Genomic DNA, 13,069 nt, shown 5'->3' with positions numbered 1-13,069 from the left:
GCGGGAACTGGAGGAAGAACCTGGGCAGGGGCGGGGCGGGGCGGGGCGCGGGGACGTGGGGACGCGGGGACGCGGGGACGCGGGGACGCGGGACGGGCGGGGGCCGAGAGCCAGGCTGCCGGCTGGGTGTCTGGAGAGAGGCCGCGGGTGGGCGGGGTAAGGACTGGGACTGGGGAGACTGAGAAGTGGGGGGTGCGGGGAGGATGAGGCTGCGGGGCAGGAAACTAAGCGCCTGGGACAGCTGCTTCTCTTGGTCCTGGAAATCAAACTTTCGCAGCGAGAGATCCTAAGACAGCTCGCGATTTCAAGTGCCGACACTTCTAGTTTAGACACTTGGCAACCCATTTTGAACAGCCGGGCCGCGAGGGGCCCCCAGGTCTTTGGCGGCGTCGTTGGGAGGTCGCAGAGTTGTCCCTGGGCTTCCCTGAAGGCCCCGCAGACTCCCTGCCAGTCCCGGCCACACCCAGCCAGGGATTCGCAGCTCCAGCCTGAGAATGTTAACCCCGGCAACCCCTTCTGGCAGCCATTCCCTTAAAAACCAATTCAATTTTTCCATCAAGTTTTCTACCCAATGGGTAGACTCTTCATTAAATGACTGTTAACCAGTACCGAAGAGAAGCACAATCAACAAGGTTCCTCTGTCACCTTTCTTGCCGGTTTTTTCCTCCCAACCATGGAGTCTCCATTTTCTAAGCAATTATATATTCAACAGGAATATTCCTTTTAAAATGCTTCGGGACCGAAGACTGATGCCCAAGGTCTGAAGCTGGAAGAAAATATTTAGTGCTTGCCTACAGATTCTGTCACCCATCATCTGCTCGGAATGCGCTCGGTATCTTTCAGCGTGTCCGGCTCTTATGATTGCAAATGGCCCTGTTTTCAAATGGAAATAAGACTTGCAAACTGATTATGTGTATTGAATCAGAATCACTAGCTAGATCCTCTTGTTTAAAATGTATTGAAAAAAGGATGATGGCTGCAGACCTCTGTAACCAGCTCTGTCTCTTCTCTGGGAGGTCGATCTATTTTGCAACTTTTTGCCATTTGAGCGTGTTTCAGCCAGATAATTACATTGCCATTGTGTTACCGGCCCAAAGCTCAGACATGGTACACACACCACCTCCCAGCCGTCTCCCAGGCCCTTCCCTCTAGGATCACCCCCTAAACACCACAGGCACAGTATATACACAGTCATCCACCATCACCCCCACCTCCCCATCACTTTGACCTAGCTATATATAACCAGCACTTCTCAGCTGCCCCAGCCTCCGTCAGAAGCCCACACACTTTCACCAGGAACAGTTGTTTCTCTTTTCTCCCAGTCCCCTTTCCAGCCCCCTTTCTCTCTTCTGTCTTTCCAATGAGCAGAACCACATACACAACCCCCAACTAGCTTTCACAGGCGCACCACCAATGCAATCTAAGTATTTAGCCATGTTGAGAATTTTCAACAACTAATTGTGTTGATGTGGCATTGTAATTGATAGAAAATGGTTAATACAGGAAGGTTAATGTGAACATGTTTGCATGCTACCATATATCTCAAAGGGTTTCTCTTTCTCTTTACCCCCACCCAGTGCTAAATAATGGCCATAAGTCGGTTGGCTTTTTGTTAAATACTTCTAAAAAGTTTTTCTGTTTGATTTCAGTATGAAGTAAATGGACTATGTAGATGTGTAGACAGATGTCTGAGCTTTTTCTATTGTGTGAGTTGTAGGTATGATACAACGCAGCACTTCCAAAGTTTACTGCACCCAGGCCCAGGCTCAGGAGTCCTGCCAGGGAACAGTACTGCCAGGGAGCAGTAATCAACATTTCAGTTAATACTGCCGGGTCAGTGGGTAGTAATGAACTAGCTACAACTTCTGTTTGCTGTGGCTTGCGGTAGGAATGTGTGCTGTGTGCACCACGGTGGTTTGAGAGTTGCAATTCTTTCTGAAGTAGAATCAGAAGGGAAGGAAGAAGCTGTCACTGCACAGCCCCCCAGGCCCTTAGTCGCAACCCAGGTCTTGCAGACCTTGAGGCACCATCAAGTGGCCAGGCAGAGAGAGAGATTTAATCCTCTGCGGCTTGAGTCTCCTCTAGAAAAGTCTGTGGCTGCAAGTCTCTTCAGAGACCTAATGCTCTGGAAGCCTCTGTTGGGACCATAACTTTGCGAGGTTCGTTTTACACATAGGTATATCCAGTTCCTTAGACACTGGAGTCTCCAGGTTTATGGCAGAGCGTGCAGTCAGCTCAAAGGAACTAGCTCTCGGTCCTCTTCGTGTCATTACGGTAATTCCCAGGTTTACTTCTGCGCGCGCGCACTCAGCCCCGTGTGTGCTGGAAAGATCAGGTAAATCAGTAGCACGCGAGCCAAATAAAGTCTTGTTTTCCTAGAGCTTTGGACCTTTAGAGCAGTAGTATTAGGAGGGAGAATACAGGCAAGGTAGAGGCCAACCTGTTGTGGGTCGTTTACCATAGACTGGATCCAGAGCACAGGGACAGGGGAAGGATATCCAAAGATACTTCATGGCCTGATATCTCTGATTTTATAGAAATGAATGATCAGCAATCACCAATACTCTAGAAATAGAATGTTTAACACTCCACCAACAGCCTGCTGTTACTAACAGCAAGGTCTAACAATCAAAGACCGGATTCTCTGGAAATGTGTGAAATAGAGGGGAAAAGGGAGAGGAAAAAAAGTTTGCCTTTTTCCTTGCTGTCAGACAACACTCAGACCTGCATTCTTATTTCCACTACTATGTGAAGGCTTAAAGGCTGAAATCAAGAAGATGTTTGCAACCAATGCAGAGCAGAAACAGTTTTCATTTGTTTATTGCTGTTGTTGCCCCAGGGCAGTAGTATTTATACCAATGATTTTTATAGGTGGATAAGTTCAGCAAGGGACAATATTTTTTTTGTTATAGAATGCCTCAAGAAGTCTTATCCACAGCTGTGTCTCAGACACCAAGTTCAAATTCTTTAGGAAAAAATTTTAATATTTCCTAAAACATAATTAGTTATCCAGAGTTTCACATGGCAATAAATAAATATTCTAACTTAAAGTGGGTAAAACTAAAGGGTTTTGGTCTATTTGAATTTTTCAGGGAAACTAATGAGACACCTTAATTGAGGTAGTGAATTTATTCAATGTTCTTGCATCTAACGGGTTCTGTAAAATCTCTGAGAATTCTATACTACAATTTTTTGTTTTGAATGTCTTATAAAATAAATACATGTGTGTAAGATAGATCGATATTTATATATACATGTGTATAAGATAGATACATATGTATATATACCTCTATACACACATATATATAAATACATAGAAATCTGTGTGCAATCACTTACAGAGTAAGCAGAATCAGATGTGGATTTTATGTGGGAGGCAAGAGTTTTCTTTAACAAGTGCTTTTGCCTGCCACATTTATGTTATGTTTTATTTATATTTCAGGCAGAACACTAACAGTGATCAATTTATGTTGAAGTGTCCTACAAATAACAAAAATAGATAAAACAGCAAAATGGATTTAAATCTAACCCTTTCCAAAACTTGGCTACAACTCATAACAACAAGGGTAATAAATGCTTAGGTAGCAGACATCAAACGGGAAACATTATCAAACGAGGAGAGGCACAGGAGCCCAGGATCATGCCTCGATGCCCACCAAGTTGGGCATTAGGTCACTATCAGAGAGAAATACAGCCAGCCACTTCAGCTATGGCTTCAGCTGAGGCAAGAGCTGTGCTGCCAAGTTGCTGAGTCTGCTTTCTCCATTCCTTTGAGATTCATTAAAGAAAGTTCAGAAACACAGCTACATGAGGTGAGGATAAGGGCACATGCAGACCCCCTTCAGTAAAACTTACTTTCATCTACTCCCATCCATATCCAATTCCCTCAGCTTGGGTGGACAAACTTTCCAGAGAAGGTGACTGAAAATAAGACTCCTTCTAGGAGCAACTGGCCGAAGGGGCACCAGAAAACTTTCCTGTGCTCCAAGTTGAGGTAAGCTACTAAACTGGGCCCCACAGAGGGTGGCCTGAAGTCTCAGAAACACAACTGCACGAGGAGGAACGCGCCAGCCAGGAAGGCAGGGAGAGCCAGAGGAACATGGTGTCCAGCGTCTCCTAACCAGAATCTAACAGCAGAGAAAACATTCAGCCTCCTCCCTCCCAATACCCGTGTCTGTCACTTTCCTTCCATTCGAAAAGAAAGTCCTAGTTGAACTAAACAAGCCAGTAGCCCATGCCTAAGAACCATATCATCTCAGATTCTCATCTCCCAATGGGCTTCCTAGTTCTCCACAAATAAAATCGTCTACTCCGCTTCCTCACGCTAATAATTGGGGGGGTGGGGAGCAGGGAAGGGAGAGCGATGTCTGGAGACATACGATCAGAATTCAAGGCAGCTTCTAACAACTCTCTTGTTTATAGAAAATGAATGTCTGCCTGGTTTGCTTTTAGTTCAGAAAAGGGGTCAGTCTTTATCAGCACGGTTCACACAGATCCTGGATTTTTTTTCCCTTATCTTAAATTGACCCGCTTTTAAGATAAAGACATAATAGAGAAAGCATTGACCTTACCTGGTCCCTAATGAGCTGGAAGTCAGAAAACCCCGCTCTCATTTCCTCTTATCTGGATCGCCTGAGAAGAGATTCGCGCTACCTTTTGTGCACTCGCGCCTCGAGATAGCCCCTCACTGACGCCTGGACGCGGTGAGCGCGCTGAAGGCTGTGCGGCCTCTAAAGTCTGAGAATTCCTCCCTGCGGCCTCAAAATTGGAGAGTTGGATGCCAGACCAAGACACTGTCACTAGAGCTCGCTCCCAGCCCTGGCCCAGGAAGATTTAAAATTCCTTAGAAGGCTCACGAGCAAGTCTTTCCCTATGAAAGGCCAAACTCTAAGCTTCGGGAAGAAGCCTCCTACAAGGACACTGGTCTGGAGCGCCCGGGGCATCCGTGTCTCCAGGAGTGCGCGCCCAGAGCGTTTCTAGCGGAGACTGCCCGGGCCAGACTCGGATTTCATTCGCTGGGCCCCAGGCTACTTCCCACCGGGCCAGCAGCAGGGCCGAGCCGCTGCCCTGTTGGCTGAGGCATTCCCTGCCCCCATCCGCCTCCTGGCCTTGAGGACCGCAGTGTGTGCCCTTGTTGGTAGTCGCAACAGCCCGGGATCCCTGTCTCTCCTACTCAGAGCGTATCTGTCTCGCTCTTCTCCCCTCTTCTGAGCTTGGCCCAGTCCCTGACCCCCTTGCTAGCTGAGAGAGCTGCTTTCCTTCCTCTCCTGCCCACAGCTCCCAGTTCCCAGGCTGGGGCCAGGGTGGGGAGCCGCTTTGGGATGCTAAACATCAAACAAGCCCAGTCTGGGGTTTCAGGGCCCGAAGCCACTAGAGCGGCTCTCCAAGGCTCTCGAGAAAGTCCTCGTGTTTACATGGCGAAGTGGGGGTGGGGAGAGGAGGAAGGGGGGGTGCAGTGTGCAAAATCTCCCCCACTCCTCGCAGCCGTTGGGGCCTAGGGATTGGTAGGGTACTTTGGCGGAGGCAAAGCTTCGCAGTGATCTCGGGGTGAACTGTACTTGCTCCCAAACCTCAGAAGCTTCCAAGCACCTCAGCGCCAGGGGCATCCTCAGAAGGCCGATTTCTCCGAGAGGGGAGGCCAGAAATTGGGCACGAGTTGATGCAGGAGATTCCCGGAAAGGAGGACGGTCGGCTTTCCAGAAGCCGACGGTGCTGTAGGGGCGGAGGGTGTCCCCAGGTTGCGGAACCCTCTTGCACTGCTCCCAGCGCCACCTATTTCCCTAATGAAAAGCTTCAGAATGCGTTCTAGGTCTCTTCCTGCAGCTGCTACAAGTCCCCCAGCCGGGAGCGGGAGCGGATGGAGCTATCGTGATTGATGGGGAGAAAGAGACTGAGGTCCTGTTTGTCTCGGTCCCCAAACCCAACTGAGTTCACCTTTCCCTGGGACAAGTAAACAGACTTCAAACTATGCCGACTCTAGACGTCGAGGAGAAGAATGTACTTGTTGGAAACTCCATCCAGTGCAAAGATGATAAGACCGAACGTACCACAGCCTACTAAAATTGTGACTCCCAAAGGCTTGCTCCCGGTTAGAATGGGGTGCGGGGCAGCCGCCTGGACCACAGCCGGGCACTGCCAGCCAGGTCCCCGCCCGGGCTTGGGCTAAGCTGGGGCAGGTTTAGCGAAGCTCCAATTCCGTGGGATCCGGACCTAGAGCCAAACAGCAGCTGCAGTATCCACATCCCCTTCCCGGCCGGCCTGAGCTGGGTGCCTTAGCCACCTACACTCCCGGTCCCGGAACCACAGCTGACCATTCCAACGCAAGTGGTCAAACTTTACGGGTTTTTGTTTGTTTTCTAAAATGTGAGACCTGCTAAAATCTCCCTTCCCCGCCTTTCAACCAGCACACTCACTAGACCCAACCATCCTCTTGGGTATCTTCGAGTCCCTCTGGATATTGGAAACTGTATCTCAGCAGTGAGGCCAGGTTTCTGAGGGAGAAAGCCCGGCCTAGCCCCCAGTCCTAAGGCACCACCCCAGAGGAGCCTCCAGGAAGTCAACAAAGAGGACTACTGGGACCGGAGCAAGGACTCCGGCCAGTCTGCTTTCCTCACAAGCTGTTGGTGGGGGAGCGGGAGGGAGGGATTGGGAAGAGATGCAGACATAATGAAATGAAAGAGGGAAAGAGAGGAAGAAAAAGAAAGTTGAAAATCTAGGCGAGAAGTGAGTACATGCCAAATAAGAATCAAGTGCCCATAATCCAATACTTTCAGGCCTAGAGGAAAGTGCTGGGAGGGGCATCTGCCCGCAGCTCGCTCAGCTCGCTCAGCTGCCTTTCGTCCCTAGATTTGGCAAGGGTGACCCGGAAGGGGCTACAGCCCCTCCAGGGACTACAGTTTTTCTATGTTCAAAACCATTCCTTCTCCCCTCCCTCTCATCCCTGATGGGTCTCCCAACACAAACCCTAAGCACTGAGGAAACCAGGAAATTAGAGGTTGGAAGAAGGAATCAAAAATGATTTTTTTTTTTTATTTTTTTTTTTTATTTTTTTTTTGCTTGGCATGGGAGGTAGTGGCTGGGAGGTGAAGAACTGCAAACAGGAGAAAGATTCATTACTACAAAAATTTAGGATCCCAGAGAGAAAAACCGGTACAACAAAGAGTGGAATCTCAGCTCACAAAGTCCTTCCTGGGACGTCCTCAGGCCTGTCACCCAGTGTTACTCCACTGGAGGCCAAAGGAGCCAAAAGCAGCAGGGGCTGTGGGTGTCTGCTGCTGGTCCCCGAGAGGGATCCCTGTTTTAGGGCAGAAATAAAACCCCAGAATGACTTCCTCACTTTTGAAAACAGCCTCCCACCGAATTCTGTGAAGGAGCTCAGTCACGGATTAGAAATAAAGATTTGATGTTCAAATCTACAGAGGCGATCCATTCGCTAAAAACCATAACTCACTCAGAGTTATTTAAAATGGGTGTCCTCTCTCACTGTTTTAAAACTTTGGCTCAGGTTTGTGAGACCACAGTAGATACTTCTGAAACTCCTATCAACAGAAGCCTGACTCAGAAAATGAATTCTTTGGTCTCTTTCTCTTTCTCTCTCCCTCTCCCTTTTGGTGGAAGTAGTTTGGTATTTCGGTCCTCCACTGCAGTCTCAGGACTGCTCCAGGTTTGGTTCCACACAATTTCTAAAGAAGAACAAAACTCCCTCTTCCTGTGGGGCAAGGACTCTCGGCCTGGCCTCCTTACCTCCTTACCCGGTTCAGAATCCTTTGAACTCAAACCCAAACAATTTGAATCTCATCAGACCAGAGACAAGATCCTCCCAAGCCCCCGCCCTCAAAGCCATTTAAAGCCAAATCAAAACCAAACAAAAAGGAGGGTTTTAATCAGAAAAAGAATCTTTTTAATTTGTATAATTTATTAGAAGCTTCTTAGGAACTATTTTTAAGCCAAATATCTACATAAGTTACAACAGAAAAAGACTGACGCCGCAAATACCAAACTGCCAAATAATATACACAGATTTGTCAATGCCCATAAAAAAAAGTGAAGGGCTGGAGACTGGGAGTGGTTTTTCTTTTTACAGCAAAATGTACAGATTACTAAAAACTAGGCATTTAGTCCAACTTTTGACAGCGTTTTACAGCTACAAGTTCACATCAAACATAAACAATTTTTGCGGAGGGCGGTCGCCGCTGAGCCTAGGCGGCCAGAGGGTGCCGGGGAGGGGGCACTTCCTTTGTGTCAGTGACAAGTGGATCATGTCGAAGACTCTTTCCTCTCCCCAGCTCCCGTCCTCCCTTCAAAAAAAAAAAAAAAATCCTGGTATTTACAAGTGAGTCCACTTTGCTGGCAGAGTGTGCCCAGAGTGAAGTTTGGTCTTTAGAGTCCAGAGCCATGTCACAGAGCCCTCTCCAATCTGTGCCCCGCCCTAGCGTGGGAAACCCATTTGAATCACCAAAAAAGACAACCCCAAAGCTGTTTTATGCCCTTCTTTGCTTAAAGATTCCTTAAGAGATTGGGTGCGCTTGGTTGTTTTTATTTTCTTTAAAAAAAAAAAAAAAAACCCACAAATTTTAGGGGGGAAAAAAAAGGAGGAAAGACGTCCAGCAGTTTGGCCTTTGTGGTTTTTTGTTCCTTGGTCTAAACGCGGCCAGGTTCTTAAGAAAAGTCGAAGCGCGTGGAGCAGCGGTGGATGGTGGTCTGTGTGGCGGGCAGGAGGGAAGTGGTGAGGCAGAGCGCTGGGCTAGGGCGGGCCCAGCGTCCTCTCACCAGGTCCGACCATATAGCAAGGTGGAGCAGGACATGGTGCCGTAGTCCGAGCCCGAGGAGTTCAGGTGGGACAGGCTGGATACCTGGCCCTGCAGCGCCGCGGGGCTGGCGGCGTGGTGCGCCAGGTCCGGAGACTGGCCTGCGCTGCCTGGCTGGTGGCCCGGGTGTGCGCCAAGGCCAGCGCCACCGCTGCCCACGGAGATGGCCGCTGCCGCCGCCTGCGCGGCCTGCGCCTGCTGCTGCGCCTGCTGCTGCGCGTGGCCTTGTAGGCTGGCGGCGCCCGGCGCGGGGGCACCCGCCTGGCACGGTTTGCCGTCTTTCACCAGGACCGGCACCGCCACACGTCGCGGCGACTGCTGCTGAGCCTGTTGCTGCTGCGGGCACCCGGCGCCCCCGCCGCCCCCGCCGCCGCCGCTGTCCTGCTGCAATTGCTGCTGCGCCGCCTTGTCCTTAGCCTGGCGCTTCATTTTGTAGCGGTGGTTCTGGAACCAGATCTTGACCTGCGTGGGGGTCAGGTGGATCATGCTGGCCAGGTGCTCGCGCTCCGGCGCCGACAGGTACTTCTGTTGCTTGAAGCGTCGCTCCAGCTCGTACACCTGCGCCTGCGAGAAGAGCACTCGGCGCTTCCTGCGCGGCGCGCTTGGCAGCGGGGCCATGTTCTTGCTCACGTCCCCCAGCGAGCCCAGGCCGCCCATGCCGCTCATGTTCATGCCGCTCGCCGGGCCCATGAAGCGGGAGACTGTAAGCGACAAACGCACAGCGTCGGCCGGGGCCAGGCCGAGCCAGGCCACCCCTGTTTTCCGCGCCATTGGCCCGCCCGGCCCGCCCCAACCCGACGGCGCCCTCCTGACCCAGGCAGCCTAGCGCTGGGCCCCAAGAGGCCCATCCGCGGGGAACTGCCAGCGCCTGCCCTAGGCCGTGCCGTCGAGGGCTGCACTAGAGCGCTCACAGCCTCAACCCTGGTTGCCCTCCCTCAGTCTCAGTTCCCTCTTTCGAACCGAAAGACGCATTGGGGGAAAGGCCGCTTCTGCTCCTTTCGTGCCCAGCCCAGGTCAGAGCAATGGGATTAGCTGGCCACAGGCGGCGAACTGGGCTCAGGCAGGGAGCTGGGGTCCGACGGTAGACCCCAATTTGGAGAGGTTAGGAAAGGGGGTGTTGACTTCCAAAAGCTGGAGCCCCCAGACGCTTTGCCTCTTGGCTTCTCTCCTGTCGGCCTCAGTGAGGGCATCTGCTCGGCCCCTTAGAGTCCCCTCTGGAACTGCGAGTCCTCCCACCTGCCCAGACTCCGCTGGAGAGAGGGCCGGGACGGGCGCTCGAGTGCCTCCCAACAGGGCAGCCTCCCTCCTGGCCGGGCCTAGCCTCTCCGCGCTCTGCTCGCCCCTGCTCCTTGAGCTCGGGGTCGCTTCCCTCGGCTCCCCGAGGTCTTCTGCGCGGAACAGAACTGCCAGTCCACCGCGCCTAGGAAACGCCGAGTACCCGCATCTGACCGCAGGACCCCAGCGCTACCAAGTGCCTGTTCTTGGATCCCCAGCCGAGCAGCGGGAAGCATCCCCAGCTCCCGCACCCAAGTCCCTGGCGCCGCTGCCGGGCCGCCCTCCCTGATGCCCAGCGCGCAGCCTGCCGGCGCCGCGCCTTCTGGACGGCTCTCGCCTCATCTCCTGAGCTCAGCCCGCGGCCCCACAGTGGGGCGGCCTCACTTACTGGCGGGGAAGCGCGGGTCTGGGTTGGCGCCGTACCATCCGGGGCCAGAGGCGCTGTTCCTCATGGTGTCCTGGTACGGCGGCAGCTCGCTCATGTTGCCCAGGTTGCCGTTGCAGTAGCCCCCCACGGCGGAGTGCGAGAGCTGGGGCACCCCCGCCGCCGTCATGTGGTAGGCGGCGGTGACGGCGCCGTGGTGCCCCACGGCGTGCTGCTGCATGGCCGCGGCCGGCGGTGCCGCCTGGCCCTGCCTGTACGCCGCCAGCGGAGCCCCCAGGCCGCCGCCCTCCATGCCCACTTTCTTGTAGCTTTCCTCCAGGGGACTCAAGATGTCAGACACTGAGAACGGAGTCGTGTGCTTTGGACTCATCGACATGATTCGGCGGCGGCTGGAGGAGGAAGGAAGAGGAGGAAAAAAAAGGGAGAGGGGGAAGGCGAAGCCTCGCTGCTTTTTTTTTCTCCCTTTGCCAAATATTCTGGTGTTACCTTAACGCCGATCTTGTTGGATGTACACGTAACGGAGTGGACCGAGTCCTCCTTAATTGGCTTGAGTGGAGGCTCGGGGGCTGCCTCGCGTTTGTTTTAGCCCGGCGCCAGGTTTTAGGCAGCCACCAGAGGCGGGGCGTAAGCGCTAAAGCAACAAGACAATAGAAGCCTACATCTTGCCCGAGATAATTAGCTTACATGCTGATGACAAGGTAAACACCTTTAAGTTTCACTTGTCAGGATTTTTAGGTCTCAGAGAGAGAGAGGCAGAGACGAGACCCAAAGCATTCCCCCCTCCCTTGGACACCCCCACCCCCATTTTTTGTGGGGTACCAGCGGAGCGCGGGGAGGAGGTGGAGGGGTGGGGAAGGAGGAGGGAACCGAGAGCGGGGAGGGCAGGAGGTGGGGTGGGGGAGTAACCGAGGAGGAGAGATGGTTGGGAGGAAGGAAGGTGAATGCTGCTTTGCAACCAACTTGCGGAGTTACAAAGTGGAACCACTTTCCAATTTGGTCGGGGTTCCCCGGACATGAACAGGTCTTTAGGAGAAGAGGGCCGAGGGACGGGGTGGGGGTTTCACCTGAGCCTGCCGGGGCTGCTCCTCCCTCCCGCCGCGGCCTCCCAGCCCCGCGCCTTCCCACAGCCTCCGGACCACATCGGGCTTCGCTGCGCTGAGCCCCAGTCGCCAACAAATGAGCGAGCGAGTCTGGGGACGAACCCTGGGGCCGCACTGTTGGTCTACGTGTCTGTCAGTCTGTCTGCCTCTCTTCTGCCGCCGTCAGAGGGACACCTCTGCTCCCCGCCCCCTTTCCCCCTACCCGAGAGAATCCGAGCGGGCGGAGGGGGCGCTGAGTAGGGGATCGACTGCCTCCCGGAGGCTGTCCCGGATCCCCGAGCCACCACCCGCCCCCGCAGCTCAGTGGTTTTTCAGTGGGCCACCCCCACCAACACGCCTCCCCCCAGGTCTTTCCCCACCCCCACCCCCGGCCGAGCAAACACAGCACTGGCCCCCGAGCTGGGATGATGGGAAGGGGTCTCACGGGAGGGTCCGTCACTGAAGTTGCCCCACCTCGAACAAACCTGGTGTCCCTGACCCTCGCCCATCTCCCAGACACGCGGGGTTCTGGGGCTGAAGCTGACTTTCCGAGGACATCACAGCCCCAGCACCCGAGCCCAGAGCCACGCTGTTTTCCCCTCCGATGCTTCAGGGAGGGCGCGGGCAGGGAGCGGAGTGAGTGCCCGCCAGTCTGTTGCCGGGCGGAACTGAGCCTGAACCCCGGCGGCGGGAGCGCTGGCCAGGAGGGGGCGAATGCCGAGGTGCGGGAAGCTCAGCGGGCGGGAGGCTGGGCTGAGGCTCGCCTCCGCCCGCAGCTCAGCCATGCAAAAGTGCACTTGCTTCCCGGGAATAACCAAATATCTTTGTTTAAAGTGGTGGCGTAAATGGCCAGTCGCTTTGTGGCCACGCTGGATATTAGTAGATGAGGATCATTCTGCTTCAATTGGGCGCCTCTCATCCGACGAGCAAGAAACTGCTTAGGAGGAAGTGGGTTTCCTGTCTGCGCGTTCCCAGGCTTCAAGTGTGGGCCCCGCGCCTTGAGGGTCCTTGGGCGCCTGGCGAGGGGGAGCTGTGGGCTGCGATCCCCAGCGGAGTCGGGGGTGTCCCCCGCGTTGTTCGGACCAGGCCGGGGCCTGCAGCCGAGTCGACTACCGAGTGGAGCCCTGAACCGCGCGGATTTTGAGACCGACTCCGGTTTTTGTCCGTGGATTTTAAACGTTTTTATTGTTGTTTTTGTTTTGCTTTCTTTTTGGTTGTTTTAGCCTCCTCTGCGCGCCGGGGGCTGGGAGGGCAGAGCGCTCCTCGGCCGGGCCCGGCGGGTACCTGCAAGACAACCGCGCTGGTCAAGGAGCTTCTCGAATTTAGTTTTTGTTTTCACATTTTCTTTTCCCTCCTTGTAGAGAGGGAGCTCCTGATGATGATGAACAGGCAGTTTTGAGCTACTTAATTCATCCAGGCTCCCTTTTTAAAATTATTAATAGCAATTATAGTAGAGAAAGTTTTATTTGTTTTTAAAGATTTCAGCCCTGTCCTTGAAGAGTGCTCTTACTCCCTCAATACAA

The 13,069-nt window shown here is 53.5% G+C and overlaps 1 protein-coding gene across 2 annotated transcripts; it reads right to left on the bottom strand.

The window, feature by feature from the left end:
- Positions 1–7,877: 7,877 nt before the first annotated feature.
- Positions 7,878–11,907, bottom strand: NKX2-1 (NK2 homeobox 1). Of its 2 annotated transcripts, XM_009211418.4 has the most exons (4): positions 11,532–11,904; positions 10,954–11,098; positions 10,471–10,856; positions 7,878–9,508 (listed from the first exon to the last, which is right to left on the bottom strand). In XM_009211418.4, the coding sequence occupies exons 3-4, from the start codon at positions 10,841–10,843 to the stop codon at positions 8,766–8,768; spliced, it is 1,116 nt and encodes a 371-aa protein (XP_009209682.1). In that variant the 5' UTR covers positions 10,844–10,856; positions 10,954–11,098; positions 11,532–11,904; the 3' UTR covers positions 7,878–8,765. The 2 variants fall into 2 exon arrangements, with proteins under 2 accessions (XP_009209682.1, XP_003901764.1); XM_003901715.4 differs by lacking the exon at positions 10,954–11,098 and having other exon boundaries at positions 11,532–11,907.
- Positions 11,908–13,069: the final 1,162 nt, after the last annotated feature.

This window comes from Papio anubis, chromosome 7 (genome assembly GCF_008728515.1).
Source record: "Papio anubis isolate 15944 chromosome 7, Panubis1.0, whole genome shotgun sequence".
NCBI lineage: Eukaryota > Metazoa > Chordata > Mammalia > Primates > Cercopithecidae > Papio > Papio anubis.
Note: the sequence above shows the minus strand (reverse complement) of the source record. Positions and strands in the feature narration are given on the sequence as shown.

Excerpts from the sequence above, each read along its gene's own strand:
- NKX2-1 (XM_003901715.4), bottom strand. The coding sequence starts at position 11,608 with ATGTGGTCCGGAGGCTGTGGGAAGGCGCGGGGCTGGGAGGCCGCGGCG. Across the intron at positions 10,857-11,531 it reads AGCAGCCCCGGCAGGCTCAG|CCGCCGCCGAATCATGTCGA; the intron begins GTGAAACCCCCA and ends TTCCTCCTCCAG. Across the intron at positions 9,509-10,470 it reads AGACCCGCGCTTCCCCGCCA|TCTCCCGCTTCATGGGCCCG; the intron begins GTAAGTGAGGCC and ends TGTCGCTTACAG.